At 35.2% G+C, this 14,106-nt stretch overlaps 2 protein-coding genes across 2 annotated transcripts in view; one reads left to right on the top strand and one right to left on the bottom strand.

Annotated features, from left to right (window-relative positions):
• Positions 1-14,106, bottom strand: part of LOC134535999 (endoplasmic reticulum-Golgi intermediate compartment protein 3) — a 57,250-nt gene that overhangs the window by 2,747 nt on the left and 40,397 nt on the right. The window contains exons 9-10 of the mRNA XM_063375490.1: positions 3,069-3,175; positions 2,504-2,598 (exon numbers count right to left, since the gene is read on the bottom strand). Coding sequence (XP_063231560.1) covers positions 2,504-2,598; positions 3,069-3,175 — 202 coding nt within the window. The remainder of the gene's footprint in view (positions 1-2,503; positions 2,599-3,068; positions 3,176-14,106) is intronic.
• On the top strand, positions 6,697-13,664 carry LOC134536020 (reactive oxygen species modulator 1). The gene is made up of 3 exons (XM_063375523.1): positions 6,697-6,852; positions 9,687-9,832; positions 13,262-13,664. The coding sequence occupies exons 2-3, from the start codon at positions 9,702-9,704 to the stop codon at positions 13,368-13,370; spliced, it is 240 nt and encodes a 79-aa protein (XP_063231593.1). The 5' UTR covers positions 6,697-6,852; positions 9,687-9,701; the 3' UTR covers positions 13,371-13,664.

The raw sequence follows: 14,106 nt of genomic DNA, 5'->3' as shown, positions 1-14,106 counted from the left end.
CGTGATTTGGTGAAGAAGAAGAAAAAGATTTTATTGCTGGTTGATAATTTCCAGGCGCATCCAAAAGTTACTGATTTAAAGTCTATAACACTTGCTTTCCTTCCGCCGAATACAACATCAGTACTACAGCCAATGGATCAGGGAATAATACGATCACTCAAAACTAATTTGAGAAAAAACCTTGTGCTCAAAATGATTAATTGTCTTGATGCTAATGAAAACAATTCTTCTATGAAAATAACTGTGCTAGATGCAATTCTGATGGTTAATGATGCCTGGAATAAATTGTCACAAAGTACCATTCACAACTGTTTCAAACATGCTGGATTCATTGGAAACCATGACGGTTTTCCTGTTCAAACAGCAAAACATGAATTTGATGAAGAAGATGACATCCCTTTATCTTTATGGTCACGAAACCTAAATTCAGATTCTTTAGCAGCACCGGAAATGTGGGAAGATAATGTTGACATTGATAGTGCTCTTCTCACATCCGAAGAACCCACCGATGAAAATATTGTACAGAACATTAATGCTAGGGAACACCTCGAAAGTGATGGGGAATGAGAAGAGGAAGTCGAGGAAGCACCATTACCTACCGCAGAAGAGGCATTAAAGGCTGCAGAATTATCACGATTTGTTCATAGCAATATTGAAAATTATAGTAATTTGACCATGGCAATGTCTTCTATACACAATAGTATTAGAGACTGTTATTACAATAAAATGAAAAAACAAAAGCAGACAAAAATTACAGATTTCTTAACTTAAAAATGAAAAATATATACATATATGTATCATGTTGGTACACGTGTTTCTATGCTAAGTTCCTCTATTAAAATACAAAAGTATTCACCTAAAAAAGTTTTTTTTTTCTTCACAAAACGCTTTGTATGACGTCCGCTTATTATGACGTGTTTGTCAATTCCCTTCGATGTCATTATAAACGGATTCCACTGTACATGAAATGTGTTATCTGTTGTTTGTGGTAAGTCAGGCATAAGCATTCCAATTTAAACATTTTGTTTGACTAATAATATCATGATCACTAACTAGGAGTGCATTTTCTGTGTTTCTATGGCTGGGAAATGCAAACTAACAAGATATATCTTAATGGTTTTAATGCAGGCCACACTTAATCTGGGAGAAAATATTATAATTAAAATATTGGGTGTACACAAACAAACATTGACGTCAACCGGGCCTGCGCCCCAGAAGCCTGGTCAGCCTCTGCCACCTTTCCCCTCGCCAACCGTCCCACTTCCCGCACTGGCAGTCGCACCGTCACGAGTACGTAGTCACGTGTGTGTGTTTGAATAGCGTGCCACGAACTACCTCAAGAGGGCGCTGTAGCGGCAGTGCGACGTCCCTCTAAATTTGTAATAATTATATTATATAGCTTTTTATTTTTTCCCCATTTATTTGTGTCGCCTCTGAAAGGCGGGAGGGCTTTTGTTTTGTTTAGCATGTAAGTTTTAGTGTGTAAGTTAAAGACATTGCCGGGCGGGCCCGAACATGAACATAGTCGATATGTATTTAAATTTAAGTAACTAATAACTCTATGTTAAATAGAAATAGAGCCGTGGGAGAGCGTGTCTTAATTTTAGGAGTGTTCTTGTATTTCTTTATGTAAGATTGCAAGGCACTTCATCGGAAAGGCGTAATGGTAATCTGGCAAGGCGGGAAGGCGCCATGTTGTTCCGAGGGAGCCCTTCGCTCGGTCAGTTCCACGCCACCAATGACCGAGGTAAGACGCTGCCTTCCGCACCCGGGGACTTCACTCTTTGTTCGCTGACCATTAATTCCATTTTTGCTTAATTACTTCCAATCTCTTTCACGTTATCCCCGAGGCTTGCCTCGGTCGGGGAACTGTTTAACTTAATCATTTTTTAACTCTTAACCAGACTTTTAACGTTCTTAAGTAATCGCTTGTGCAGGCCACATGCGTGGGCCTTATTCCTGTGTTCCGATTAAGAGCCTTGGTTCTTGGAAACGCACCCTCGTGAGGCCGTGTATGGGAGTATTCGCACGTATTAAACATCTTAATTATAATTGTCTTCGTGTATTTTTTCAACGAACACGTGGCGACCTATACCTCGTGCGCAGGCGTGTGGGACGCCTGGAGAGCCCACTATTACTTGGTATAACATAAGCGTGCCTGACGCTGAGAACGGGCCAGGTCTGAACGTACTACGGGAGTTAACCGAGGGTCCAGTCTTGCCTCACACGGGCGACGTCACGCCCTGAGACGGATCTTAGCCGGGTTCACGTGCCCTTCCACGTGGTGGCGCCCATTATCAATCAACACTGTAGCGACTCTCACGAAACCAGAACCGTGACAACACTTTATATTTTGACTCTTCAAAGTGATGGATAAAGAAATTGTAAAATATGTATTTTAATTTTTAAAATTTATGTTTAGAACTATTGCATCATAAAATATTAGTGATTAGGAATGACAGCTAAATCTTCAATCATTTTTCACCAAATTAGCTGTACTTACTTTTCTTTCTCTGATATCTTGACCATGACTGGAGCAAGCTCATAGCTAAAAAAAATTCCTGGCATACCAGACTCGCCTGTGAGGATTGACACAGCCTGAAACATGTGATTATTTTACATAAGTTGGTCATATGCTATACCAAACAGCTGTGGTACTCACAATACAATGTTTAACATATGAATAACTCAATTTCAAAATGACATTAAAATACATCTAGGCTAGGTCTTGTTTACAACATATTTTTTAAAATGCTAAATATGTGGCACAAATAAAAAATTCAGAACAAAAGAATTGAAAATAAGGTACAAACACATGTACAGTAAACACAAACCTTATGTATAAGAAAATGCTCTTAAAAATTAGTTATATGCATTTGGAATTTTTGCATAATTTAATTTTAAAAAAGTTTTAATCATCTACAGTTCATAAACAATAATCTTGGAATATGGCAAATGGTTAAACTAACATATAATTCATTCAAAAAACAAATGTTTAACATTATTTGTCTGGTTGTGCTACAATAAATTTTTTATAACAATCTAATTTTAAAATGTTATTTTCTTACCTTCTGGTGCATTGTCACAGAAAACTGATTAGTTTGCAAAATGGCTCCATCTCTTCTTACATAGGTAGTTGGTACAATTTTTATATAATACTGAAACATGGTGGCACCTGCAACAAGTAATAGGTACATTATATATAAAAGAGTAACTAATGTTATAAATATCACACGCTAAATGATTCTACGATGTAGGAAAACTAACTAACAAATATTAAGTCTTTAAATACAATAAAGAGCTGTTATCAGCCTGAGCACAGCTTCTTTCAATATTTATCTTGGTGCCCAATTCATTAAGACACCGTTGTGTGTGTGAGTTTCAATTCTATACACACTACCTAACTTATGTGATTATTAGACACTAATGAAATTTTTAAGACTATATTACAATCACTGGAATGGTTAAATACTGCATTGGCAAATATCAATATCTATACAAGTTTCAAATAAACATAAAATTCTCTACTACAGGCTCTGAGAGGAATCCCGGAGCAAACAACAGTGAGAGTTTAATTCCTTAAGTGCTCCAGGCATTACCAAGTGTAAGTGTTCCTACTCAATGCAGTGGCTCGTAAACGAACGAGAAAGCATACTCCAGAGTCAAAGGAACCTGAGTACATGGCTCTACAAAATTAAATAAAGGTGACTCATGCAAAAATCCCCTACCTACTCTCCGGCAACACAATATTAAAAATCAATTGCTTACAAAACATTTATTCATGACTCGAATAAATGCACACTTCTGTCGCCTGCAATACTGACATGAAACATGGCTTTGAATCAAATATCAAAAGCCTATAGTTATTGTCCAATTGACAATGATACAAGGTATGGCAATATCAAACTCAGCGATGACACTCAACAAAGATGTGTCTCAGTATAATTTAAAGCATACCTAACTATTTAATCAAAATGCAAAATCAAAAGTGAATGCATTTCAACTGTAGCCAAGTTATCAAAAGTAACAGGTATTTACACTGCCAATCTTACACACCAGCTCATATCACCTAAAGACCCTGTCTTTACTGTGCATTAAAATTCAAAAGTGAAATAAACAATGGAACAAGGCAAATAATAGGGGCTCAAGCTCTTAAGTACTATCGTCCCGCCCTCATGCGCAGATGTGGCTGGCAAGAGGGGAAAAGAACAAATAGGAGGGGAGGATACTGTCCTCGCACTGAGCTGAAGTTCGCTCTATCCCCTGGCACTATCCGGCCGCCTGTGTGCGTCATACATCAGCGCACTTGGAACAACAACGGCCTAAGTCATTTCATGCAGGTACGGAAATTTATATCAACATGACTATATTAATTCAATAAAATATGAGATAGATGGTATATATAAACTTTCCTACATATGTATACTATCAATTAAAATTATAATTGAAGGGAAAAATGCCTTACCAGATGCACAAATGCCACTCAGGGCCTCCAAAGTGTGGTTTTAAAGGCTTATGCTATAAACATGATTTTTTTCACCCCTTTTGGCAATCCATGCCGATAGAGCTGACATATAGGGACCTTCCTAAAAGTATATTCAATAAAAAAAAAATATTACATGTGAGCAAACTATCGTAGCGGTTGCACCAGGGCCTCTGAGGGCCTCCAAAGTGTGGTTTTAAAGGCATATGCTATAAACATGATTTTTTTTTCACCCCTTCATGCCTTTAAAACCACACTTTTGAGGCCCTCAGAGGCCCTGGTGCAACCGCTACGATAGTTTGCTCACATGTAATAATTTTTATTTATTGTATATACTTGTAGGAAGGTCCCTGTATATCCTGCTCTATCGGTATGGATGGCCAAAAGGGGAGAAAGAAAATCATGTTTATAGCATATGCCTTTAAAAACACACTTTGGAGGACCTCAGAGGCCCTGGTGCAACCGCTACAATAGTTTGCTCACATGTAATAATTTTTATTTATTGTACATACTTGTAGGAAGGTCCCTATATGTTAGCTCTATCGGTATGGATGGCCAAAAGGGGTGAAAAAAAAATCATGTTAACAGCATATCGTCCCTTAACAGCCAGAAGGGCCAACATCACAAATGTCAAATTGTTCAGGATCAAATTAAAACATTTAAAAAAATCCTATTTAGAAAATATAAATAATTTATGGTGTATTTACAAAGATGCTTTTTTATTTAATATAAATATACAATTTTCTGTGATATGCCAGGACATACTACGAACGGCCATGATTACTGCCATAACAAAACCTCAATTTTTAAAAAAGTGTGATGTTGGCCCTTCTGGCTGTTAAGGGACGATATGCCTTTAAAACCAAACTTTGGAGGCCCTCAGAGGCCCCGGTGCAACGGCTACGATAGTTTGCTCACATGTAATAATTTTTATTTATTGTATATACTTGTAGGAAGGTCCCTGTATATCAGCTCTATCGGTATGGATGGCCAAAAGGGGTGGAAAAAAATCATGTTTATAGCATATGCCTTTCAAACCACACTTTGGAGGCCCACAGAGGCCCTGGTGCAACCGCTACGATAGTTTGCTCACATGTATTAATTTTTATTTATTGTATATACTTGTAGGAAGGTTTCTATATATCAGCTCTATCGGTATGGATGGCCAAAAGGGGTGAAAAAAAATCATGTTTATAGCATATGCCTTTAGAACCACATTTTGGAGGCCCTCAGAGGCCCTTGTGCAACCGCTACAATAGTTTGCTCACATGTAATAAATTTTATTTATTGTATATACTTGTAGGAAGGTCCCTATATGTCATCTCTATCGGTAGCGATGGCCAAACAGGGTAAAATAAATTGTTTGTGAAAGATACCCTGAAAACCACACATTGGAGGCACTGAGAGGCCCTAGTGCGTCTGGTACGGCATTTTTACCTTCAATTATATTTTTAATTTATAGTATACACATGTAGGAAGGTTTCTATATACCAGCTATCTCATATTCTATTGAATTAATATAGTCATGTTTATTAGAATTTCCGTACTTGCATGAAATGACTTAGGCCGTTGTTGGTCCAAGCTCGCTGTTGTATGACGCACCCGGGCGGCCGGATAGAGCCAGCGGATAGAGCGAACTTCAGCACAGTGACCTGGCGCCTGCGACTTTAAATGAATAATACCGAGATTTTAAATTAATTGAAAGTAATACGGGAGTGCCCAATACGATGCATTTTGAATCAACCCACATAACTGGAAAGACACACATTGATTGTTACCGTACCTGTAAAAGGTGTATAAGGGGGGACGGGGATGAGAGATTTCTGCAGCAGCATTTTCATTTCATTTCCCCACTCTTTATCAAAACTTTAAATGGAAATATTTTCACTTATTAATGCTAAAATTTAAATAGTGCCCCCAAAGTTTGCATTTTCATTAGGATATGTAATGTTTTCCAGTTGCTGACGTATGAGCAAATGGGACTTTAGTGCAGTCACATGCCACTTGCACTTTTACTGGAAAATGCTAATAGAAACAAACAAAAAACAAATCAATATCAGTAAAATTATTGTTAACGAACTTTTAAAACTGAAATATTTCAAGTCATAGAATTTAATAAACTTATTTTGATTGCGTGAAACGGTCGATTCAATTGTGCACAATGTTTTTATAATTTACTTTTTTATTTTTCAGGTTGGCACAACTTCTCTGCGTTTACGTGACGTAGTTGTAAACACGCATGGCGGAATCGGTTGATACTGTTTATCAAGGATTAAGATCAAATTTATCTCTTTGGATGATGCAAAATTAAATAAGAATTATTCGGAAACGTTTACGAACGCTCGTTAAATATTGTTTGAAACATACAAGTAAGTCACATTTATACAACAATAAAAACACGTAACTCTCAGAGAAAATTATCTCTTTATGTTATATTGTGTAAACGTTGTCTAGGGCCTACATGCGTACACAAATACAAATTTCTAGTGTAACTGTTTTTCTTTTAGTAAATTAAGTCGTATTATTACAAAAATTGTGTATTCCAGCACTAGCCATTCCTCTTTTTAATCCTGAAACAGCGTTAAAAATTCTAACCAAATTTATATAAAACTGTTTATTTTTAAAATATTGTTTTATCATCAACCGTGTTATTAAAGTAACGTTAAATATATAAATAATTTTTGTTTGGGACTTGTAAAATCATGTGGATTTCAAGTTAGCTGCAATGTATTATTCACAATAAAGGACCTACCACATTCGTGCAGTCGCATCTGATCTATGGCCATTCTGTCTTATGGATATTCTGTAGCAGCATGCCACATTCACTTGTCAGATGCATTTGGTTCACATAATAGGTACAATGATATAGATATTTATCTTGGCTTTACTTGAAAGCTTTGTACAAAATTGAGATTAAGTAAACATTTATTAATGGAATTTTGATAGTTTTTAAAAATTTATATAAGAGTTTATTATACATTTGGGTAAAACCTGTTATTTTCATGCCTGCATATGTATTTTTTTTTTTTACATTCTTGGGTATATTGTTTCCATTTCAAAGCAAATTAATGGAAAACAAATTCAACAAAATAGTGCCCTGGGATAGTGATAAGACCTTTAGTTAAAAGTTTTACTTGGTTTACTTACTCATCATGCTAATCAATGGTGAATATTGTTCATGATGTCAGATGGTACTGTCTGACCTGTCTAAGTTCAAGTTCACCAGCAATGGTACGACAGATTCACTCCGCCTGACTTTACCATCAGCACTGACATTATTGGTCACATGAACCAATCAAATGGCATATCTGCATCTGCATCATCAGCTCCAACGCATCAGACATGCGCCTGTGCAAATGTGGCAGGCCCTTAAGGTACAATTAGGGTGGAAAACAGTCTTGGCCCCGACCGTAACTTACTGACATTAAACATTCCTGTCTTTTAGAAAACAGACTTGGCTATGCTATATTCTTAAGGATCACTGGAGAACCACAGGATCATGTTGCAGCTAGTATCAAGTAAACAATAGGTTGGCAACAACAGGATCAGGTATCTCTCTAGTTGAAAACAGTCTCAGCTGTGCTATTCAATAACAACATGGCAGCGGCCGCATCACTTTAGACGGTAGTTTCTCGGAATCTAATAGGAAATTTGAAACTTTCTTTTTAGGTTGGTCTGTAGTGTTGAAAAACAACACATTTGTACTTTTATTGTTGTATTTACGGAAATGCCGCAACTCTAGAAATTAACAGGTTGCAAAATTATAGCATAGTCACAATACGATGGTAGGTAATATAATTATATGTCTGGATTATTTTAACTTCTGGGTTTTGGTAAATTGTAAGGGTCGCAACTTTTTCATAAAAAAATTATAATATTCTGATTGTTGTTTTTTTAACACTACAGACATTCCTCTAGTTACTCTGAAAAGGGGGTTTCAAAATTCTGACTGACTTCTGAGAAATTGCAGTTTATAGAGGTTACGTTAGGTAGCCTGTGCAATGATGCAGCCATCACTGTGTTGTGCTTTATTTTTTTTGTTAAAGTAGCCAAGATTTTTTTCCACGATAGATTGGCCTAATTGTTTACTTGATACTAGCTGCAACTTTATCCCATGGTTCTCCAAAGATTCATAGGAATACAGTATAACAGGCTGTTATCAAAATGGCAGGGATTTTTGATGTCAGTACGTTTATGGCTGGGGCAGAGACTTGTTTTCCACCCTACTTGTTTTTTACTTTGTTATTAATAGTGACTGACTGATACAAAGTTTCTCCTGTGAAATAATAATTGATTTTTAGCACTAAATTATTATCTTTTTTTATTTCAGAATGAATACAGCTGTCATACTGTCAGTACACACTATTTTATGGCCTTATCAAAATCACTAATACCATTTTTAAATATATATATATATATATATATATATATATATATATATATATATATATAATATTTTATTATCATTAATGATAACAAACAAAATAAAATTTATAATATTAAAAAGCCAAGTAGTATCAATATGACAACAGTGGGCACAATTTACTATGTACTGCAATCTAAGAGACACACTATAACTTAGTACATTAATACCCAGGATTTAACCAACACTTTCGTATCATTTATGAAGACAAAGTTTTCAAACCAATAACTTGATTGGTGTATTTAGCACTTGTATGAGGTTCAACTAACATTTCAGTAATTTTATCATTTGTAATTTGTAAGCTTCAAAGTTGGCAAAATGCAAATAACAAAAAAAAACATACCAAAGATTTTGTAGAAAAAAATTTGTATATGAAAAGAGCAGATTGGAACACTGCCTGAACCTACTGGCCAGTACTGAGAGATCACTGTTACTTGAACAAGTGTATAATTTATGGTTCTACCAGGACAGATATAATTTCAGCCAAGCAGATGCTAATTTTAAGGCTATAACTTGGTTTAGTGTAGGTCTTGGCAAATACTGTAATACACACATATTACTCTTCTTCCCAACTCATCTGAAACTTGTTTCAGACACTTGTGTTTAGCAGGGTGAGGAAATGAATGCATATACCTTTGTGTAGGGCCTGTTATTGGTATTTGAATTGGAGTGCACCCACATTATTTTTAAGTTGTTACATTTACCTAACTGATGAAAGTTTTAAGTGCAGCAATGAAACAGACTGTCAGACTTGTTACCAATGCACATTTCTTCCAACAGCAAGTTGTGTGAAACATGCCTGTTCCCGTGGGGGCGTATCAGACTGGCGGTCCTACCTGTTGGGACAAAATGAAGATGGGTTTTATGATTGGATTCTGTGTGGGGATGGCATCTGGGGCTTTGTTTGGAGGCTTTTCTGCTCTCAGGTACATGCAATATTTCTTCCCACTTATAATAAGTTAAGTAATTTTATGATTAAATATAAATTTTTCTATTTTCCGTGGTTTATATGTTACATTACTTTTTTTCTCAATAAAGGTGTCTCATGTTCACCTTAAAATAGCAAGTATGCAAGTCATATTCATGCTCTTTTTAACATATAAGGTACAAATCCTTTTAGGAATCTGAAAAGTGAGGCGTTTCTCTGTATCCCTTGGCATAGCATATTCATTGTTGAAATATTTATTGTACAGGCCGTAAGTATAACTTAAAAGATGTTAAGTTTTCTTTAGGTTGCCGAGGAAAATTAAAAAAAAAGCTTTGAGATCATGTCTGCAAATTTTGCTATGTTAGTTGGATGGCTTTAAGTACAGTATAGTCTCACAAACCCGGCTCCTGTTTGTCCCAACGTCTGGTTAATCTAGACATTAAAAAAAATCCTACATCAGTTGGTAGGTTAGAAACTTAGGTGTACGTATACAGCAGTATTAAACACAAAATTAAGTTGTAACAAAAGTTGTATTTAGGAATGAAAAAATCAACAAACATAAATTTTTATAGTTTTATTCACCCAAAAATTATTTTACATGTATGTTAAGGCAAGATTTGTTTGACCCGGACTATCTCTGACCTGAACATGGTCCCAGCCCATCTACTCTGGATTTGCAATTAAGATTGTATGTAACAAAGAGTTTTTATGATCAGAGACCATTTAAAGACAGGTAGGATACACAATCTTATCATAGACTGGTTTTATGACCAGGACACATTAAAAATAATAAAATTAAATGCACCAATATATGTTCCTGTTGCTACAAAAGGGTGGGTCAAGTCTAAAAGAAACAGTAGGTTTTTACTTTCTGTACAGATGATAATTGAAAGAGAAAACTATTCCTGTTACAAAGGTACACTCTGCTTAATTTATTGAAACCATTAACATGCAGCACACAAAAAATCTATGCTTTGTTTCATGCAAGTACTAAATAAAGTTGATAATATGTGACATTAAAAAAAAAGCATGACACCATATAAATTGATTTGAAGGGAAAAAAAACATCCATTGTCTGAAAAGAAAATATGCTGTTTTCACTTACAGAGATGTGTTTCTGTAAATATGTTAAGCAAGAACTGAATAAAATTAGCATAAAATCAAGCCATGGCCTGCAACGTAGGTCCTATTTTTTTTTTAGTGGTAACTAAAAATATTACCATTTTCAATAATGAAACAATATAATTATGGATGGTGATTTTTCGTTTTCGCAAAGTAGATGCAAAAATATGCTAAATTATATTCTTTCCACCATAAAATACGAAATCAAGGTAAAAAACGTAGATTCGTCTTCACTCTACACAATTTATTTACCGATTGTATTTTGTTTCAGTTCAGTATCAAAAGAAACCATCATTTTATGGCGTATTCAGCACAAGTATCTTATTGTCACGTCATTCACAACTACTATTGTTCGTAAATATTGAATGAAGAATGGCCATCTGTGCCTCGTGATTGTAAACAAAGCAAAGAACAACTAGCTGGAAGATTGTCCGTCATCTTGCAGAGTACAAGTTTTTAGGCCACCATATTGCGACATCTCTGCTTCGCCGCGCTAACAATTGTAAGTCCCATTTTCTGGCTGTGTTTCACATGAAAGCCGCGTTCTTGTGTAGTCTGAGGAAGGTGGTGTGTTTACAAATACGTGCATACTCGTGAATGTGTTGTATACTGTTATTTCTCGTGGTAAAAATGGGACAAAACGTAATTTCCATTCGCGATCGCATAAATGAATACAAAAGTGAACAGTTCTACGAAAATAATAAAAATATTTTAATGTGCACTTTCTGTAATCGCCGCCTGGAGTGGAAAAAAAAAGATGCACTTGAAAAGCACATTAAATCTGAGGGACATCAGGCTGCAAAAAAAAAAAAAAAAAAAAGATTCACCGAGAAATTGGATGAAGAAAAAAATTTGGTAAAACTGCAAGCAACGGTTTCTGGCATGATCAAAAACCAAAAGAAGGCGAAAATTGAAAAAACAAAAAAATATAATTGAAAAAAACAAGTTTCAGTAACATTATTTGTGCACTCTACATCAACTATGGCCCTGAACACGGCTAAAAAATATTTATTGTAATTTTAAGTATTCAATTTATTGCACTCATAAGTGCTAAAAAGTTGTTTGGAAACCTGCCAAGATAGGCTATCTTTGTAGTTGTGCTAGATCTTTATTTCTGTGGTTGTTAATAATTAATATGTGTACTATTTAATGCTTTTTAAAAATATACTTTTCTTCAGTAGTGTAAAATGAGAGAATTGGCTAAATCTTGTTTTTAAAAATGCTACAAAATGCTAAATTTCAAATTCAGAATGCTAAATATTATTTTAAATGCTATAAATCACCATCTCTAAATATAATATATTATGTTATTTTAAAGTGTTGTTCTTGTTAAATTAATCAAAAGTTCAGATGTAATAACTAATAAATATAAAATCAAGCAAAAACATAATCACAATTCAGTTTATTATGCAGTGCAATGTTCCACTATCTATGAGATGACTAATAACGAAAGTGTGTTCTGGTACTAACAGACAACCAGCCTTTTGCAGAAGTAAATATGCATGGTGAGGTCTCAGGTGCCCACAGTTTCTTCAGCATATCAGTAAACACTTCAAAAATAAAATAAGTGACTGATAATAAGAAGTGTGGTTTAAAGGGCAACAACAATATTTAAAAATTATTATTTTATTTTTTATTTTTTACAATATCACACAAAACTGTCAAATGGATTAATTTTGCTGATACACACATTAAGTTGTGATTAACATTTAGATCACCTTTAAGAGAAAGGTTCTGAACTGGTACCGTGGTCTTATCATCATGCATTGGGAAACTGAGATTTGAGTGGTAATCATAACATTATGTGGTGGAGAAATGAAGATAAGCTGTAATGTAAGTCTTGAGTGCTTTCAAGAATCTGTACCATCTGTACAATCTGTTTCATGCCAAAAATTCTTTGAAAATAAACATACTAGGTATCTTCACTTTTCTTAACATATTGTTTTAAGACAAATCCGGGAACACCACCACTCATCCGCCCTCAGCATATTCTTAAATGCTTTATTAACAGCGATCTTCGAGCAGTTTTAAAATTGTATGTTTTTTTTTTAATGCTCTGCACACAATATGTGTGCCCTTTAATTTATTACACACAAAAAAATTCGTGGGCACAGTTAATACATGAACATGTATGTTCTGTAATGGTTGGGGTAACACTGTTAATCTAACAGTGCCTGTGTTCCCCCGCCATGCCTTTTATGATAGTTATGTATATTATAGTTACAGTATAGTATATATATATAGTATAGTTTTAAGATATTTATGATAGTAAATCACTGTATGCATATTGACTGAATGTGTGCAGGTACGGCCTGAGGGGAAGGGACCTGGTCACCAACGTGGGGAAGACCATGGTCCAAGGTGGGGGCACCTTCGGCACCTTCATGGCTATCGGGACTGGCATACGGTGCTAGCAACACCTGCTGCTGCTCCTTAGTGTAGCCACATGTTTTGAAGGAAACACTCTCCAAGACTGATGTGAACATCTCTAGGCAAACATATTGTTAGTGTAGTTACAAAGTTACGCTGCTTAACTGTATGAAAGCATTAAATTGATGTTTTTTTTTTAAATATATAATTTCAGATGCAGAAATTTTTGTACATACAAATATTTTTTTTTGTTTGAAGTGAAACAATAGAGTATAAAATAAATAAATTGGTTTGTAGACTCTATTATCATAGAAATAAATTATATGTTTCAATGGCTATATATAGCTGCATCAGTGTTAATAGTTTATTCCCTAGTGTAAATATAGAGTAAGTATGTTGACTGGTCTGTTGCCTTTGCACCTACATGGTAGCTTGACTCATCATGTGATAACAGGATACACACAGAAGATTTCAAATACATGCTTAACTCATGTAAAAGAGTATATGGTGAAATATGATAGATAATAACTCTATGTTTGTGAATTATTCATTTACATTTTAACAAGGATAGCATACGTCAACATGGATAGCTAGCTGTAAGGATGTGACACGTGGCAAAAAGGAGCAATCATGTTTGGCCATGCCCATGGCCATACGGTGTGTGAAGCTGCTGGATTTGTTGGTGTTTCGCAGCGGACTGTCTCTACAAGCAGTGGTGTACTACACGTGGCCACGAAACATGTCAGAATTGTGGTCGGAGAGTTACGTTTCACGGTTTGT

The sequence above is a fragment of the Bacillus rossius genome, chromosome 1 (genome assembly GCF_032445375.1).
Source record: "Bacillus rossius redtenbacheri isolate Brsri chromosome 1, Brsri_v3, whole genome shotgun sequence".
Lineage (NCBI taxonomy): Eukaryota > Metazoa > Arthropoda > Insecta > Phasmatodea > Bacillidae > Bacillus > Bacillus rossius.
The sequence above is the reverse complement of the archived record's forward strand: the minus strand, read 5'-3'. Positions and strand labels throughout refer to the sequence as shown.

What these genes read in the sequence shown, in the direction of transcription:
- LOC134536020 (XM_063375523.1), top strand. Translation starts at nt 9,702, where the DNA reads ATGCCTGTTCCCGTGGGGGCGTATCAGACTGGCGGTCCTACCTGTTGG. An exon ending in GGAGGCTTTTCTGCTCTCAG is followed by an intron (nt 9,833 to 13,261) that starts GTACATGCAATA and finishes GAATGTGTGCAG; the next exon opens with GTACGGCCTGAGGGGAAGGG.